This window comes from Caretta caretta, chromosome 9 (assembly GCF_965140235.1).
Source record: "Caretta caretta isolate rCarCar2 chromosome 9, rCarCar1.hap1, whole genome shotgun sequence".
Classification (NCBI taxonomy): Eukaryota; Metazoa; Chordata; order Testudines; family Cheloniidae; genus Caretta; species Caretta caretta.
The window spans coordinates 760,246-779,754 of NC_134214.1; the positions used below are offsets into that span (position 1 = coordinate 760,246).

Consider the following 19,509-nt stretch of genomic DNA (forward strand, 5'->3'; position numbering starts at 1 on the left):
CGCACTCACCAGGACGAGCCAGCCGACACTAACAGTCCCCGTGTCAGCCGCTCCGCACTCACCAGGACGAGCCAGCCGACACTAACAGTCCCCGTGTCGGCCGCTCCGCACTCACCAGGACGAGCCAGCCGACACTAACAGTCCCCGTGTCGGCCGCTCCGCACTCACTGTGACGAGCCAGCCAATAGTAACAGTCCCCATTTCGGTCGCTCCGCACTCAGTGTGACTAGCCACCCTACAATAACAAACCCAGGGCCACCTGAGATGCAGCAGGAAACAATTTCCCTGATGCCACTGTAGCTTCTCCAGGCCAGCAAGAGCAGAGCCAGTTTATTTACAGAAGGGCAACTCGGGAGGTGCTTTTGCCACATATCTACCATGTCCAGCAACTCCAAAGCAGTTAAAAGGAGTTATGAAACCCATCTGGTGATGGACTAAACCCTGCACTCAGATATGATGTGATGGACAATAATATAGAACCCTGCCCTGCGGGGGAAAGTCACTCACAGACTGTTTGGGCGGCTTCTCTGTTGCCCTTCACTGAGTGGTGTTCTTTCGCACCCACTGTGTCCAGGTGCGAACACTGCCCTTTTCAGCTGGTAGCATTTCACACATCCCTCACACCAGGAGCAGGACAATGGGAATCGGCCCTTCGTCCAATAACACACCCGAGAAGCAGGAGAGCAGGGTTACAAACATACTTGGGGGATGCTAACATGCAGGAAATCACTCACCTTTGGCCCTCCGGATTAGAGGGAGGAAAGCCTTAGTGGTTCGGATTGTCCCCCACAGATTCACTTCAGCTACCTCCTTGTAGGTCTCCAAGCTGGTGAACTCTACTTCTCCGAACGTGGAGATCCCAGCATTGTTCACCAGCCCCCAAAGCCCTGCAGATTAAATCCAGCACGAAAAATCACCACTTTGCGATTAATGACAGAATCCTGGGAAAGGGCTTTCTAATGGATTATCGAATCATATTGTGCAGCTTTTAATTACAATAATACCAAGGTCTGATAGCACTTTTCATCTGTGGCTCTCAGAGCACTGTACAGAGGAGGTCAGCATCATTTCCCCCATTTCATAGATGGGGAAAGTGAGGCACAGAGACGTGATGTGATTTTCCCAAGATCACCCAGCAGGCCAGTGGCAGAGCCAAGAATATAACCCAGGTCTCTTGAGTTCCAGACTATCCACTAGGCCTCACTGCCTTCCCATCTTAACCCATAAAGATGAATTCCAGAGTGGAAAGAACCCAAATCTGTGCTCACCTAACTGAGCAGACCATCGTCACAATCTGTTCAGCAACACCTAACTCAGGGAGAGCATTACAAATCATGTTAATGAAATTCTAAATGAAATAAATACAGAATCTCGTTCCTTCTCCTTTATCAGATTAAAACATAGGAAAAAAAAATCCTGTCTCCAAAAGCAAACAAGAACTGGTGAGATCGAGCAGAGACAATGGAGTGTTGTCCAGAGTTAGTTACGTGCCGCAGTGCAGGCATACAAGGAAAGAGACACTGGAAAAAGAAAATGCCAAACAAACTGTCTCTGTAAATCCAAATTTATCATAGCTAGACTGGGCTGAAATGTCATGAGATCATCACAAGAGCATTAGTTCTCATACAACACATAGCTGCCCATATTTCCCGTGGCCTGCAATACTGTAAGAGCCTAACAGTACTTCGGTGCTTCCACTCAGGAGGTGCAGAGATCCTGAAAATGACTGAAAGGAGAAAGATCAAAGTTTGAGATCTGGATGCAGATTCAGATTGTCCCTTCCTCAGACCTCCATGTTATCTTCATGGTGAAATAAAACCCAGGTAACCACATTACAGGGCACAGTGCAGATCTGTGCCACTTTATTTCATAACCCGAGAAACATTCTTTGTGAATTGGACTAAAAAGAAACTACATCCAAAAGCAAAAGCCAGACATCCTCTCCATAAAGGGCTTATCTGCAATAGAGCTTTGCACCGCAAGGTTGTTAACCAATTTGTAAAGGCTAGTATGAACACTCCCCCAAGCCCTAAGGTAAATGACAAACTTTTGTAGTCTGGAACAAACATGTAGGAAGTGTCCAGACTAGCTTTTACAAATGGATTAACTGCCTCAAAGTAACTGTCAATCCGCTAATTTGAGCTAAAAATTCTAGTGCTAACATAAAAGCCAGAAGGTTTGCAATGCCGGGGGAGGGGAGTGTTTGATATGTGCACATCTCTCCTGCCTCTTCCTTTTGTTCTTTCTTCTAGGAGAAAGAAGTGGAAACTGACCACTGCTGTTCTCATCAGGCGTCAGTGATTACTGAATGGCTAGAGGAGGAATGTGACATAATTTGAACCAACTTGATACAGGAATCTACCTGCCATAAAAGACTATTGCCAAGTCCCATGAGATGGCTTCGCTTTGTTGTCTAGTAAAAGCCAAATGCTACCTGCTGATTGAGGGTGTTTGACAGAGCCCATGTTCTGGGAATTAAGCCACAGAGGGCAAACTCCTAATCTGCAGCTGAGAATTTTGGGCTGTTGGACGTTTAGACATGTACTTAATCACAGTAATGTGTTTATTTCATACAAATTACGGAACAATTAGTCTCTGGCTTCCTCTGTATTACCTCAGTTAGAGCCTTACTCTTCCCCGTGGCAGTTCTCTGCTACCAGGGCTGAATTAAGGACATTCTTTAGGGGAAGGAAATTGCCCGTTATCTAAGTGTTCCTAACATTCCATCAGATGCCCGTGGGCAGCTGTGGCTTTCACAGAGCAGAAGCTCAAGTGCTGTCCTCTCCTCACAGTGAGGTGTTTCCGGTGAGTACACGTCTTTCTCACGCAGTCTGAAGACAAGTCAATTCCGGCCTCCCCACTGGAGCCTGTACAATCTGAGAAAGCGTTAACGGTCCGAACCAGCTTTGCAGGAAACCTCCCAGAGGGGTCTCCGTTTCTATGAATTATTTGCTTAGCTGATGTGGTCTTCTAAAAAACATTGTCTCTAATCTCCAGTCATCCAGACGTGGCCTCACGATTGCCCTTCTGGGTTTACAAGAGAGCAGTATGGCATCCACCATTGGCCCAGCTCAGCACATGAATATGGGAAGGGAATCCATTAATGATCCTCCTCCCCAGGCCTCTGCTGCCTCTGAATGGGGCTAATTATGCCTGTTACTTTACAAGCTGCAATGTATTAATTAATAAACAAAACATAATTAGCACCGATCTTCAACCCTTTTCACCAACATTTGTCCCAGTCCTGCATGCCTTGTGCATCCAGAACTGTTGTGGATTTTAATGGCCTCAGTGGGAGTTCTGGGTGCACGAGGCCTTTAGGACTGGCTCCACTAACTAGTTAATGTTCACAGTGCCCTTGTGCAGAAGGCAAGCCTCAACGTCTGCATTGGGCAAATGAGACACAGCCTCAGCGGATGACTTGCCGTACGTGTCAGACCTGAGACTAGTACTCAGAAATTCCTCCCTCTCCCACTAGGGCATGGCCGTGTTCCCCCTCCACCCACCCTCTCTCCCTCCCTGTAAAGTGAACACCACAAAGACACAATGGTCTGATATAGCAAATGAACAGTGCAAAACAAAACTGCTGGCAGTCTCGCGATGGACAGCTCCAGAGACTGAGGGATCGCTCCTTCTAGGGGCGGAGCACTCTGGCCCCAGTCTAGCAAAGCACTTAAACTGGTGCTTAACTTTAAGCAGGCGAGTGGAGCCCCACTGGCTGCTGTTTATTCTGGGAATGGAGCAGCCTTCACTGGTACAAGCTTCCCCACACTGTCCTGGGTGCTTCAGCCGTGATCTTCCAGGATGACCAACTTCGGAAGCGAGTTCTCTCTCTACATCTCCACTGGCACTGCCAAGGAGGGTACCAATGCTGACAGGATTACTTTGCGATGTGGTCACCTCTCTGTTTGAATCTGGATGGAGACCCACCAAACAAACGTGAGGTGGTAGCAGCTTTCAGCTATACACACAGCCAATCTGGACTAGATTCCAATGGGCAGCCTGCAGGTGGGAGATGTGGGTTCTGCTTCCCAGATTCGCTATGTGACCTGAGGCAGGTCATTTAACCTACTTGTAAAACGGGACTAATGACGCTCGCTCCCTAGGATGTGGGGAGGTTTGTGAGGCACTGGGAGAACACAGACACAGCAGCACAAAGAGCCGTTATTACAACCCTGCAGATGAAGTCCCCTCAGCTTCCAGGAGGCCTAGCAGATGAAGTGAATCCGGACAGAACATGAGGAAACTTCTCCAGCCTCACAGTGGGGTTTATAATAGGGGCAGATTACACAGCTGGTTCCATGCCAACCTCTCCCCTAGTTTACTAAGAGGCTGAGCTCTGGCACGGCACCACCTGGTGCCCAAAGCGTGCATGGCACCAGTCCCGCTGATAACACAAGCAGGTTTTCCATTCAGGATGAAGAAAGGTTTGGCTCATCAAAACTCAGGGCCAGCACCCAGCTCGAGCCTGGCACCGCTGGCGTGAACCGGTGCCCTGCCGCCACTGGAATTTTGGGGGGATTTTTTGAAAGCCTGAAGTGGGGGTTTCAGGATGGGGTCCCTGTTGAGTATGGGTTGTAGTTGTTTGATGGTACCCCCATATGAGGGGTTCCAGTGAGGGCAGGTAGGGGACAACTAGGGGTGTGAGGTCAGAGGGGGTTTTATTTCTGTACTGAAGCAGGTTCTCTTGGGATCTTTGGGTGGCCTGTTCCAGGATACAATCCACTACATGGACACCACTTGACACCCCAACATCATCAATTTATCAGCGCTACCCCACGCCGGCGCTGAATTATCTGTCCTCTTCCAGGGGCTGAATTTCTGACCCACTACAGACCCTGATATCATACTAACATTCGGAGGACTAGAATTCCGGTAACTCTGCCTCAAAGAATTCTGTCACAGCAATCATGAGATCACCCACACTTACCATGCCCCTACCGACAGGCATAAGAAAAGAGAGTCATCTGACTGGACACCCTACACTCTTGATCGTTACATTGACTGCTTCAGGGAAAACATTGACTGTGAAACCCTAACAAACACCATATCCACACAATCTCTCCACTGCTGGGAGGGTAGCTATAAAGCCCCTGAAATCCAACCACCAGAGAGTGACCAAACCAGCAGGCAAAGGGGCCGCCATCGTAGTCCTCAATCATGATGACTATGCTAATGAGGCCAAACGACAACTCTTCACATAGCACCTGCTCTACAGAACTCAGAGAAGACCCCATACCAGAATTCACCCAGAAATGTAAGGATATCATCAAATCCTTCCCCAGACAACTCCCAAAGAAATCCTACAACCTCATCCCCCACAAGCCCACCACGGGGACCTTCTGCAAGCTTCCCAAGACACACAGACAAGGGAGCCCAGGCAGCCCCATAACTTTTCTAGGCCCTAAAAATTAAGATTTGAATAAAGAGACCGTTGGAATAAGACATGAATCTAATCTATAATCCACTAACACACCCCCGTACACACACAGCTGCCGCCCTCCCACTTCCCTTCTCCCCATGACTGGAGAGGTGTTAACAGGCTACTTCCCCTGAAACGGTCCCTTGAAATATGTGTTAACTCCTTATGCTAAACAATCTGTTCCACCTTGTGTATAGCTGTGACAGCTGAGTTCATCTCCCAGATCTGAGGGAGAGCTCTGTGTAAGCTCAAAGGCTTGTCTCTCTCCCACAACAGAAGTTGGTCCCATAAAAGATATTACCGCCCCCACCTTGTCTCCCTCATAATCCCCAGTACACATACAAAATGATGGGGTCTAAATTAGCTTTTGCCGCTCAAGAAAGAAAGCTTGGTATCATTGTGGATAGTTCTCTGAAAACAGCCAAAAAAAGCAAACAGAATGTTGGGAATCATTAGGAAAGGGAATAGATAAGACAGAAAATATCATATTGCTCCTATATAAATCCATGGTACGCCCACATCTTGAATACTGCCTGCAGATGTGGTTGCCCCATCTCAAAAAAGATATATTGGAATTGGAAAAGGTTCAATAAAGGGCAACAAAAACGATTAGGGGTTTGGAACAGCTTCCGTGTGAGGAGAGATTAATAAGACTGGGACTTCTCAGCTTGGAAAAGAGACAACTAAGGTGGGATAGGATAGAGGTCTATAAAGTCATGACTAGTGTGGAGAAAGTGAATAAGGAAGTGTTATTTATCCCTTCACATAAGAATCAGTAGTTACCCAATTAAATATATAGGCATCAGGTTTAAAACAAACATAAGGAAGTACTTCTTCACACAATGCACCGTCAACCTGTGGAACTCATTGTCAGGAAATGTTGTGAAGGACAAAAGTATAATTAGGTTAAAAAAGAATTAGCTATGTTCATGGAGGATAGGTCCATCAATGGCTGTTAGCCAAGATGGTCAGGGACACCCCCACGCTCTGGGTGTCACTAAACCTCTGACTGCCAGAAGCTGGGAATGGGCAACAGGGGATGGATCACTTGATAATTGCCCTGTTCTGTTCATTTTCTCTGAAGCACCTGGCACCAGCTGCTGTTGGAAGAGAGGATACTGGGCTGGACGGACTATTGGTCTGGCCCAGTATGGTCGTTCTTAAATCATGTTGTGGATATAGCCCTAAGTTTACCCTCACAGGCAATTTGCAACAGCATCCTCCCACTGGGGGTTTCACCAAATGGGGGATGTTCTCCCTTATGCTGGGGCTCCATGGCAGACCTCCAGGGGAGACTGTGAGATACACGCATCCTCTGGCCATTCTGGATCACTCACTTTTGGGGCTGTGCTGGCCAACTGTTCTCAGCTCCTGAAGGGAAAGTGGGAGGTTTCAGATGCTTTGCTCTCCCCTCCTGCAGGACTTTCCTCAGTGGGCCCCATGTGTTGGACTGTGCTGGTGTAGCCCAGGGCCAAAGCTCTGTACTAGGAGAGTGTAGAGAGCCAGTGGGAGTCACTGTTTAACTGGGAGAGTGTGGGAGAGGGGGATGAGTAACTGAGATAGCAGCTGGCACCCAGTTGATTCTTAACACATTTCAAAATGTAATTCCCGTTCAAACCATATCCTGTTGTCTACATTGCTTCAGGTGGCTCCTGCCCCACTGGGATGCTCCAGAAGATGCCCTGCTGTGCCTGGCAGTCACGGCAGGGCCCTGCTGCAGCATGAAAGAGGCTTATAAAGGCTCTGGCTGCATGCTGCAGCAGCTCGTGCTGAGGTATCAGAGCAGAGCTGGAGGTGGGCAGCACAATTCCCATGGGGCCTGAGCCATGTGGGGCACTCAGCATGCTCCTGGCAAGTCACACATTCGGATAGGTGAGGCTACTTTTAACCTTAGTGACAGAGAGTCTCACAGTGATCTGGGGGGTCTGGATGGGACAGCCTGCTTAGCACTGCTGCTGCCTGAAGCTTTATCCCCTTCACACACAGCTTTTGGAGCCTGCCCTGAAAATCATTTGAGGCTGAAGCCAAGAGAGTTCCTTCCGTGTAAGTCTGTGACACAAAACCCAATGAACAATCTCCCACCTTTCTGGGGGTCCTTCAAACTGGCACCCATATGCTCCACCGCTCGGTCAATCTCTTGGCTGTTGCAGACATTGAGCTGGATAGTTCTCATTCGCTCACTCTTCATATTGTCCAGTTCTTGAGAACCTGCTTCTCCTTGGTCCTAGGCAGAGGAAAAAAATCAGTTTACATCTGTTCGGGACTCGTGTGAAGTTTGTGCAAGAAGAAAAGGGCCAAACACAAGCCAGCTGCTAAAAGAAAACCATGAGAGTTCAGTGGGTGGTTACTGGATGGCTGGCTTGCCCCTGCAGCTCTGGGGTGGAGGGGAAAGCTCTTTTCATAAGGAGGGAGTTACTCCCCCTGGAAGAATATCCCTCTGGGAGACCCTCCCCTGACCATTTAGCCCTGGCTGCTGAGTCTCCCACTTAATCTGCTTTGAAGAACTGCTCCTTTCTGTGGGAAAGAGAGAGTGTGAGATTTACTTCCACATGACTCAGACTTATGGGGTTCAGTAATGCCCCACACTGAGAGCGAAAGGGGGCTGGGTCCCTCCTTCCTTTGGGCAAGTAACTCAGCTGAGTTGAGTTGAGTTGAGACTTGCTTTTTAAGATTCATGTTTGGCTGGGAAACGATAACATATCGTGTGCAGAAAATCACCCAGCAGCAAGAGTGGCTGCAAGCTTAGCACAAACCCGTCCTTAATCACAGAATCAGGGCTGGAAGGGCACTGGGGCACCTAGTCCAGCCCCTCATAACGTGTGGGCATCTCTGCACCCTTCTTTCCTATAAGCCACTGGCTATGCTGGGTTCTCACACGCAGAGGTGAACATGCAGATCAGAGGTGCTTGTGGCCCTGCTACTGCTCAGGATGGTGCCTCGAGGCGAAAGAACCTGGCTGTCCCTCTCTCTCTCAGCAGTTTTCCCAGAACAGATAGACCGTGGAAGAGGCTCTCCCCAGGGCCGGCTCCTGATCACTCCCTCTCTCTGTTCCTATCTCCCCTTCTTGGCACCTTTCTTCTCAGCTGAACATGCCCAATCCCCTCAGTGGGTCCTTTCAGAATTTACATCTTAACCCCTTCACCATCTTTATTGCCCTTCTCTCCAGCTGATCCAGGCCATCCGGCAGCAGGACACTCCAAACCGTTGACACTGCTCCAGAGATCACACATGGGCACATCCCCTTGGCTGCATTTACTCTCACTGCATCCTTTTATTACACACCTCTTTCTCAGCAAGCTCGCTCTCATTGATATGTCTGCTCTGAGCGGTTCCCCCAGCGGTGTGGAAATGCAGGCTGTGTTCACGTATCCACCTGGACTCTCATTCGGTCACGTTTTACACTGTATTCTAAGCTCTCTCTGCTCTTGCCTCCTGTCCCCCAGCACACGCCGCAGCTCCTCCCTCTCCACATGGCACGGTTTGGACCTGATGCTGAGATGTGGCTGTGAATTTCACAGGCTAATCCCTTCTCAGGACCAGTCCCTTGACTGGCAAGACAGCACTAGCTACAGGACAGCCGTGGCCATTGCACAGATCCCTTGGTGACGATGGTGAAAGTCTGGCTTGAAAAAGCCTTGTGTCCTCTCCTTATTGCGAGAAACTCCCTCTGCCTCCCCTCCACAACGTGTCATCGGGAAACAGTTCTCTTTTTCTTCTGCACAAGCCAGTCACACAGCTCGTCCCTTGTGTGACGGCAGCCGAGCTCCAGTCTCCTTCCTGCTGTACCCTCTCTAGCTGGCTCTGCATTAGTTCCCTGCTGGTTAGCGTTAATATGCAAGCACTTTAGGGCTCTTCTCTTCTGACCTTTTACAACTGATTTGGCAAAACATCCCTGAGAGAATAAAACTGCCCTCACCCTCCTCTCTAGACTTGTAGATGAGAGAGCTGGGAGAGACCTGTCAGAGCACCCAGCCCACAATGCTGGGGCAGGCCAGTTTCTGTGGCGCATTCTCCAGTGCTTTGTACTGTCTAGTTCTAAATAGCCCAAGTGACAGGGCTTCCCCTGCTTCCCTGGGCAGGCTATCCACCGCCTACGTTCTCCCTGAGACTGAGGATTGGTCTCTACTTGGAAGTGATATCAACATAAACTACACCGGTCATGGGTGTGAAAACCACAAATCCCTGACGGATGTAGCTATTCCGTGCTTCCATCAACACAGGGAGGTGGTGTTCCTGCACCGACAGAACAACCCCTTCCATCGGTGTAGGCTGTCTACACACTATGGGGCTATGCCGACATAGCAATGCTGATAGTCTCCATAGGGCGGACATACCCTCAGCCTACCTTTCCCCTAGCTCAGAGCCCACTCAACCAGAAGGCTGATCCTCCCATCTGTCCAATCCCAACATCTCACTGTGTTGGCAGAATGATGGCCGCTGGTCCCTGCACTTCTGCTTCTTCCAAGGATTCTCCTGAAGGCTCCTCCTTTCCCAGGCCTCATCTGCTCTGGTTCGTGGTAGGATTTCTCTGGAGTTCATTAACTCATATCTCCGATGTCTTGTCTATTCTCTTCTCCATCTTTCCTTGGCATGCCTCTCCTGTTCCAGTGTGGGCTGTGTTAGCAGTGATTAGCATTTGCCCTTATAAGAAGGCATCATGTGCTTGATTCACACAGAAACATTCTGAAGAGATGCATATGAAAATGCAGCATGTTCAGACCCATGTGTAGCTTTTTGGATTGCTTGTTTTGATTGTGATTGGAAAGACAGCTTAGTGCAGACGTTGGTTGCTTGCTCAGACACAGGTGGTGCTGAGGTCACTGTGTGTAGGCCAAAAAAGTCAAACAACACACATACAGCACATCTAGAGATGCCAGGAAGAAGTCACAAAATGCAAGCATGCAAATTCCTCACAATCAGAAGACAGGGCTGGAAGAAGTAAGAGAGGACAAGTGAAACAAAAAAATACCTCTCCCTGCCCCCACGGCAAACCTTGGAGAAGCTGGGAAATCAACTCCCAGAGAAGAAAATCGTGCAGCCCAGGTTCAGTGGGGTGGGTCACAATGACCATTTCACCAAGTGCTGGAGGTACTGGCCAGGACTACACAGAGAAACAGGCATCTTTTGTGAGAATCCAGTTCCCATTGCACAGCCCCCAGGCCTCTGTGCCACAACTACTTCTAGAGATACTTTTCAGCATCGTAAGGTCTCCTGGCCACTTCACCACTGCCCCTTCTCCCTCCCACAGCTACAGAGCTACCTTGGCAGGACCAGATTCTTCTGTCCCCCCACCCGACATGTTGAGCTAAACCCCACATTGACCCGTGCTGAGAAAGGGACAAGGGGTGGGACCCTGATGGCCAGGGTGGAGAACAAGCAGTGGCCAGGGGACACAAGGATGTAGTGCTGCCCCCTCTGGAAAGGAGCAGAGTCAGTTGTGCTGATCGCAGATGCCCTTGCCAGCAGACTATGCCCTGTTGGGGATACGGTGCATGGGCTGGCGCGGTACTCTGTTTTCATCTCCTAGTGACCTCTGGAGCAGTATCCAGACATCCTGCCCTCTGCTATGTGGAGAGGAGATGCTGTCTATGCCATTTCGCCATTGCATGCTGGCTCTACAGGGGCAAGATTTCTGCCCCGGATCTGAACCCTGCTGCCATCTTTCTGTTTCCCGGTTACCCTCCAGTGCCCCCGGGCTACGACCTGGTGGCCCCATCAGCCTGGTCATGGTGGCCCTGCAGTGCAGCATTTCATCTTCGAGCCCTGGGAGCCTCCTGTGCCATCCTATGGGCCTTTCAATAAACTGTTCACATGCTCATTTGCTACCCCATTCCCCTGGCTACTCACTCCCTAACAACGCCATAAGGCCTGAGCACGTGAGAGCAAAGCAAGCAAGGACTCCATGACACGCCTAGCAGCTGTGTAGATATCAGAGAGGTCCAATGGAGACAGATATGTTGCTGGAAAAATACCTTCTTCATCTTGTGTCATCTGGCTCCTATAGCTATTAACCAAAGAGGTGAAATAAGGCTGCTGCAGGGTGATGCTTACTTGGATCCAAGCTGCCATTATCTTTGGCAAGGAATCAAAATGTTTGGAAGCACCTGGTTGTGAAATGATGCATTTATAGAACCACAGGGGCAGATCCTCAGCTGCTTACTTGGTTTCCACTCATTCCTGATTCAAGACAAAACTCTCCCTGACTGAAGTTTGAGTTTCCCTGTGTAAAAATCAAGCAAGGAGCTCAGGGTTTGACCCCAACAGAAGATTTTGACTAATTAAAAAGTAGCACCACATGTTCATTGCACACACTCTATTTATTTGCATGTGGAGGAGGCCGCGGAAAAACGTTGTCAATCAAACCTATGGCCTTGAAGTGCAGCTATACTCTGCAAAGGTGACAACGTGAAAATGATACTCTGAAGTACTGCATTCATTTTCCACCAATCACTTCTAGATCAATTCACTTAATTTACATACTAAAAGACAACTCTTCTTATTCCCACCTCTAGAAATTCTATCTGGGATCTGAAAACTGTGCTGGGTTTCTTTCTGCCTCTAAGATCATCACCAGTATAATCGTTCTGCAATCAGAAGTTTGCTCAGTTTTGCTAATGATGCTTGAGGCATGAATCAAATTCAGGTCTCTCTCCCATAGCAGTACTGGTTCTGCAGGGCTAACAACAGAAACTTGGATTAGTCCATAATGTCAGGATATGACTTGAAGACTCACTGGGAGCAGATCTGCTGAGTAGGCTTTTGCCATTTTCACAGTCACTTTTCTGCTGATAACCCCTTTGAAGGCCTGTTGGCAGCACTTGCTATGGTCTCACTCTTTGAAGAACACACCAAGGGGAGTCCAGCAGAAAGTGCTACATCTAATTCCTGAGTGAGAGGCATAATGTGGAACACACTCTGCCGAGCGTTGGAATGGCGTTCACAACAATGCATCCCCAGAGCCACTGCCAGGCAGTTCAGGCCCAAAACATGGCTTATGTGGGAATTGTCACAGGCCAGGGTTTTCCGAAGTGACAGAGATTGTAGGTGCCCAGCTTGAGACACCATAAAGGAGCCTGAGTTTCAGACAGTGCAGATCACCCACCCTCTGAACATCCGCCCCTTTAAGGTCTCTCAGGTCGGCAGCCAAAAACCAAGGCCCCCCAAATCACTAGTCGCTTCTCAACATTTTTGCCGGATCTGCCCAGGTGCTGATGTTCATTCTACATCTCTTTCATCTTTAGTATCAGAGGGATAGCCATGTTAGTCTGTATTCACAAAAACAACAAGGAGCCCGGTGGCACTTAAAAGACTAACTGATTTATTTGGGCATAAGCTTTCATGGGTAAAAACCCCCCACTGAAGAAGTATTTTACCCACAAAAGCTTATGCCCAAATAAATCTGTTAGTCTTTACGGTGCCACCAGACTCCTCGTTGTTTTAATCTTTAGCTCTGCCACAGACTACACTGACAGACCATAATGTTTATCTTTTATTGCAAAAGCTCAGTAGAAATACTCAGAAAACAAGCGGCCACTGTTCTGTCCTTCAGGTAGTTTTAAAACAAGCAACAGTTTCCATGGACCTACAGTCCTCTGATGTTCTTTTGCTGCATAGCCAGTAGAGGGAGCCGGAGTTAATAAATGAACCCCTTTTCCAGAGCTGCTCTACCACAATTGACAGAGATGCTGAAAATCAAATTTCCTTCATTTGAAACAATGCAGGAGGGGGAAAAAATTATACAATTAAAAAAAATAAATGAAAAGGCAAAAACGAGGGAATTATATTGAAAACATTTTAAAAGTACCTGGCAGTGTCTCTTTGAAGCAAATAATTTGGACGTGGGCACAGTTACCACTCTTTGGCATCCTACTGAGAACAAAGTATGTTCTCACAAGAAACTGGGTTGGCAACAGGTTTCTGAATACCTAAATAAGAAAGTGGTAATGTGTTTGGACTTTGGAGGGGTGGGGGCAGAGATAGCTCAGTGGTTTGAGCTTTGGCCTGCTAAACCCAGGGTTGTGAGTTCAATCCTTGAGGGGGCCATTTAGGGATCTGGGGCAAAAATTGGGGATTGGTCCTGCTTTGAGCAGGGGGTTGGACTAGATGACCTCCTGAGGTCCCTTCCAACCCTGATAGTCTATGATTCTATGAAACCATTCCAGGGCCTCACGCTGACACAGTGGTCTGCATTCTGGCCCGTCTTACACCCCATTGAAACCCTCACTGTAATAAACAGGAAAATCAAGACAGAATTTGACTAGAAGACCTAGGAATTGACTTCACTTCCATCAGTACTACTGCCTTCACTGGAGTCACTCCTGATTTACACTGGGGATTAGACGTACCTCTGATTCTGGAAAATAGTAAATTTGCACCATGTGTCATCTAGTCACCAGAGGGTCAGGGGGTGGGTGCACTAATATATTAGTCAAAATACACTTTAAATAAATAGGCTTTATCAGATTAGGTCCAAAGACCCAGCCCGGAATTGACTCCAACATTCTGATTTGAGACAGTCCCAAGTCACTGTGTCCAGATTTTAGGTTCTGGCCCATTTTTAAATTGGCTCAGAGCCATGACATTTGGATCTGAATTCAGATGTGTAATTCCCCCAAATCTCAGGGTGGGTAGCTCTGGGGTTCTGGTCCTGGCCCATCTACGATTCTCATGGAAGTGAAACAAATGCTTGTGTCATTTCCTGGTGTGACACCCACTGCTCGGAAATTGCGCAGTGTGTTACAGTGCATGTGAATTAGATGAAGGACCAAGCTCTTTTATTTCCCTACCTTAAACAGGCAGCCAGCAAAGACAATGAAGCCTTTGGAGTGCAGGTGTTTGGCTAAAGAGAACCCAAATCCTGAGTCACAGCCAGTAATGAGCACAGCTTTGCTACCAATCTGTAAAACGAGATAAAATAAATAAAACATATTAAAAGAGAGTGTTTGAAACAAGTGAATTGCAGAGAAGGGATAAAACCCACATATGAGGTTAGAGGCATCCTCTCCCAGGGACGTCCTCCCAACTGTGGGCCAGTTAGTGGAATCTGGCACATCCCAAAGGCACCAAATATTAACCGCTGTATTCAGGGTTAGCTGAACCGAGCAGGAATGAATAAATGCAATATGCAAACAAGAATTTACAGGGGGAGAAATATGTCAATGTGATTAAAGAAAGGTTGTAGTTTAATCCTACTCACTGCTTGTTTCCTGTGGCCAACCTATAACACACAAACCCTCTAGTTACAGGTTTTAGAGTAGCAGCCGTGTTAGTCTGTATCTGCAAAAAGAACAGGAGGACTTGTGGCATCTTAGAGACTAACAAACTTATTTGAGCATAAGCTTTTGTGAGCTACAGCTCACTTTATCGGATGCATTCAGTGGAAAATACAGTGGGGAGATTTATATACACAGAGAACGTGAAACAATGGGTATTACCATACACACTGTAAGGAGAGTGATCAGGTAAGGTGAGCTATTACCAGCAGGAGAGCGGGGGAGGAATTCTTTTGTAGTGATCATCAAGGTGGCCCATTTCCAGCAGTTGACAAGAACATCTGAGGAACAGTGGGGAGAGGGGGGGGGGGGGGAAATAAACATGGGGAAATAGTTTTACTTTGTGTAATGACCCATCCACTCCCAGTCTCTATTCAAGCCTAAGTTAATTGTATCCCGTTTGCAAATTAATTCCATTTCAGCAGTCTCTTGTTGGAGTTTGTTTTTGAAGTTTTTTTGTTGAAGAATTGCAACTTTTAGGTCTGTAATCGAGTGACCAAATACACTCACATATATCACATTGGGATTGACAGAGCCAGAAGAGTACCCAGAAGTCACCTACTATAGGACAGGCCCAACAAAGAAAATAACAGAATGCCACTAGCCATCACCTTCAGCCCCCAACTAAAACCTCTCCATCGCATCATCAAGGATCTACAACCTATCCTGAGGACGACCCATCACTCTCACAGATCTTGGGAGACAGGCCAGTCCTTGCTTACAGACAGCCCCCCAACCTGAAGCAAATACTCACCAGCAACCACACACCACACAACAGAACCACTAACCCAGGAACCTATCCTTGCAACAAAGCCCGTTGTCAACTGTGTCCACATATCTATTCAGGGGACACCATCATAGGGCCTAATCACATCAGCCACACTATCAGAGGCTCGTTCACCTGCACATCTACCAATGTGATATATGCCATCATGTGCCAGCAATGCCCCTCTGCAATGTACATTGGTCAAACTGGACAGTCTCTATGTAAAAGAATAAATGGAAACAAATCAGACGTCAAGAATTATAACATTCAAAAACCAGTCGGAGACGACTTCAATCTCTTTGGTCACTCGATTACAGACCTAAAAGTGGCAATTCTTCAACAACAAAACTTCAAAAACAGACTCCAACGAGAGACTGCTGAACTGGAATTAATTTGCAAACTGGATACAATTAACTTAGGCTTGAATAAAGACTGGGAGTGGATGGGTCATTACACAAAGTAAAACTAATTCCCCATGTTTATTATCCCCCCCACCCCCCCACTGTTCCTCACACGTTCTTGTCAACTGCTGGAAATGGCCCACCTTGATTATCACTACAAAAGGTTTTTTCCCCCCCGCTCTCCTGCTGGTAATAGCTCACCTTAAGTGACAGGTTTCAGAGTAACAGCCGTGTTAGTCTGTATTCGCAAAAAGAAAAGGAGTACTTGAGGCACCTTAGAGACTAACCAATTTATTTGAGCATAAGTGATCACCCTCGTTACAGTGTGTATGGTAACACCCATTGTTTCATGTTCTCTGTGTATATAAATCTCCCCACTGTATTTTCCACTGAATGCACCCGATGAAGTGAGCTGTAGCTCACAAAAGCTTATGCTCAAATAAATTTGTTAGTCTTTAAGGTGCTACAAGTCCTCCTTTCCTCTAGTTACAATTTCAGCAGATCTCATAAGCTAAGCAGAATCTGACTGGTTTAATATTTGGATGGGAAATATTTAATATTTAATATTAATATTTAATATTTGGATGGGAAACCAGTTGGTTAATGTAAGATATTATTTTGCCTAGCTATTTTTCATTATGAAGGTCAAAAAGGGAAAGTTAATATTCACGTCTCCTCCTAAGAACATTGAATGGCTGGAGGTCAGTGGTGGAGGATGTTCAAATCCCTGTAAGTAGTGTGTGAAGTGCTCTGACATCCTTTAGGAGCAAAGGAATTGACTCCGCCATTTTGATTAGATATAGGCCCAGGCCACTGTGTCTAGGTTTGATGTGCTGGCCCAATTTGCGCCAGGCATTACACATAGAGAGGGTGCTGCTATTGGTACCATTAGTTAAGAACCATTTACCGTGACCTCTGTTGAAAACTAGACACTTGGCTTCCCCCAGGGCACACTGGGGCTGAGCGACAATGACATTAGCTAGTCTGACCGAACTCTCCACAAGATTCCGTCAGCCACTCGGGGTTGGAGCAGCATCTGTGATTAATGCAGTCAGGAATTATTATAATGTCAGGCCTGTGCCATGTGCAAAGGCAGGAGGGTACAAGCAGCTTTCCCTTCCCTATGCCTGGCCACAAGCATATCGGGGAACATGGCCCTTCCGGTGCTCCAGCAGGTAGGCACTAGCTGTCGGGAAGGAGATGAGGAGGGATGGGGCCATGCCCCTGATCAGCTAACAGTGCTATCTGTGTATCAAAGGGGGAGCACATGGTACCTTCACTAAAGTGAGCGTGGGGGAGGGTACTGCTCAGCCAGTACACCCCAGTGATTCCCAGGAGGCATTTGGGCAGGCTGATCTAGCTGTGCTCCTGAGGACTCCAGCAGGTGCATGGCTGCCCACCACGCAGGGCACAGGGCAGGATCTGACCCTTAATTAACTGTAATTTACAGCAATACAAATAATTGTGCCTGGTACTATGGCCATGGAGATTTTCTGTCAGAAAACACGTTTTAAACACTGCCCCGTGGTGAGTGTTTGGGAGGTGCACTATGCACATGGAAAAATGCTCCTTGGCATTTACATGGTGCTTTCATCCCAAAGTGCTTCACAGACCACAATGCTCCCAGCCCCTGAAATCCAGACACCAGGGCACCCAGCACAGTAAGAAGGTAGAACTGTGACCAAGGACACTATCTATGGCAGGTCCCAAGACCAGAGCGTGTGAGCGACGCACAATCCTTGAAATGCTGTATCCTCACCACAAGTGCTATTATTCCCAAAAGTCAGTGGGCTCAGTACCAGAGTAACTGGGTCTGTGTTATACAGGTGGTCAGACTAACTGACGTAATGGTGCTGTCTGGCCTTAAAATCAAGGAAAGAATTTCACACATAGGGATGTGAGAGACTAAGTGACTTGCCCAAGGTCACCTAGGAAGCAAGTACCAGAGCAGAGAACTGAACCTAGGTCTTCTGAGTCCCAGGCTAGCACCCTAACCACTGGGCAATGTGTCCGCTGTAAACCCCTCTTCTTCCTCAAGGTGCCACAGAACATATTGTCAGGTTTCAGAGTAGCATAATGTGGAGCTACACCAATTTCCACCAGCAAAGAATTCTGCACCTAAAATCCACTCACAGGGGGCAGGACTATTGTACATAGTCCTGTATACACTGTATAAACTTCCTTAGAGGGGAGCTTTCAAACTGGTGACTTCCTAATGTAGTAGAAAAAACACTGGTCTGGGTGTTCAATTCCCCCATTAACAGCACATGTTCTTCTCCGTCAGTGGACACTACACACTAGGAAAGAATGTGGAATATGCTGGAGAGGTCCAACACTGGCTCTGTAGTGCGGATCAGAGAGGAGAATTTTGTCACAAGGTTTCTATCTTTGTGTTAAAAATCCTAGCTCGTCAGAGACAGCTGTTTTAAAGTACTGTCACACTCACCTGATCTATTTCACTTGCATAAGAACGTCTGCCACTTGGAGTCAAGAAAGGAAAGCAAAATCCTTGCACAGGCCTGCAAGAGAAACGAGAACAATCAGATACAGACTTTCTCCCAGCCACCGACCTTGAAACCTTGGCAAGAGCCACAAAGAGGTAATTTAGTTTTGCTCCTGTCCATGGCATAGGATGTAATCTGAGAACAGAGGGCTCGGTCTGCAAATCTCCCTATACCTATTTCTTCTCCACTGTGTCAAGCATTTTTTCCCAAAAGACTTGTTGCTATTCCCAGTAGCTGAAGCTGCCAGGATACCACTACTGAACCTTATGAAACAGTCACTAATCTAACGCACACAGATACACCCAAACATGAAATGGACAGTACACAGAAAGCAGGTTTGGTGGCAATCATTCCACAGTCCAATAAAACTCACTGTTAGGAGACGGTCTGTGATATTCAGCTGAGGGCTTGGTTACGCTTGCGAGTTACAGCACAAAAAAGGAGCCCCGGGCGCACTAGCTCACTACCCGTCCACACTGGCGAGGCACGTAGAGCGCTCTGACTCCGCAGCTACAGCGCTGCTGTGCGAGTGGAAGAACGTTTGCTGCGCCCCTGCTGGAGCGCCATGGCGCCAGTGTGGACGAGGTCTTGCATTACTGCGCTCTGATCAGCCTCCAGAAACGTCCCATAATTCCTTTAAGTCAAGTGGCCACTCTTGTCATTGTTTTGGAATCGTTGCAGGAATGCGGATATGCCCTTTGAAAGCTCCGTTTCTGACAGCCAGTATGCTTACCTGCTCCAAGACAAAGCAACCATTAGTGTGAAATGCTGTCAGAGAGAGGGGGAAGGAGAGGGGGAGGCGGGGGCGGGGAGGGGGGTCTGCTGCTGTCTGAACTTACAAGACAGCATGCTGACATGCTCTCAGCCCCCCAAAACCCCACTCTCTCTCTCCCCTCACATACACACAACACACTCCCTGTCACACTCCACCCCACTCCCATTTGAAAAGCAAGTTACAGTCACTTGCATGCTGGGATAGCTGCCCATAATGCACGGTGCCCAATGCCGCTGCAAGTGCCGCAAATGTGGCCACACCAGTGCGCTTGAAGCTGTCAGTGTGGACAGACTGCAGCACTTTCCCTGCTGCGCTCTCCGAAGGCTGGTTTAACTCAAAGCGCACTACATCTGCAAGTGTCGCATGCCC

At 47.8% G+C, this 19,509-nt stretch overlaps 1 protein-coding gene across 1 annotated transcript in view; it reads right to left on the minus strand.

The window, feature by feature from the left end:
- The window catches only part of BDH1 (3-hydroxybutyrate dehydrogenase 1), a 41,732-nt gene that overhangs the window by 4,905 nt on the left and 17,318 nt on the right, over positions 1 to 19,509 (minus strand). The window contains exons 3-6 of the mRNA XM_048864542.2: positions 18,308 to 18,380; positions 14,209 to 14,319; positions 7,505 to 7,646; positions 735 to 887 (exon numbers count right to left, since the gene is read on the minus strand). Of these exons, the coding sequence (XP_048720499.1) occupies positions 735 to 887; positions 7,505 to 7,646; positions 14,209 to 14,319; positions 18,308 to 18,380 (479 nt within the window). The remainder of the gene's footprint in view (positions 1 to 734; positions 888 to 7,504; positions 7,647 to 14,208; positions 14,320 to 18,307; positions 18,381 to 19,509) is intronic.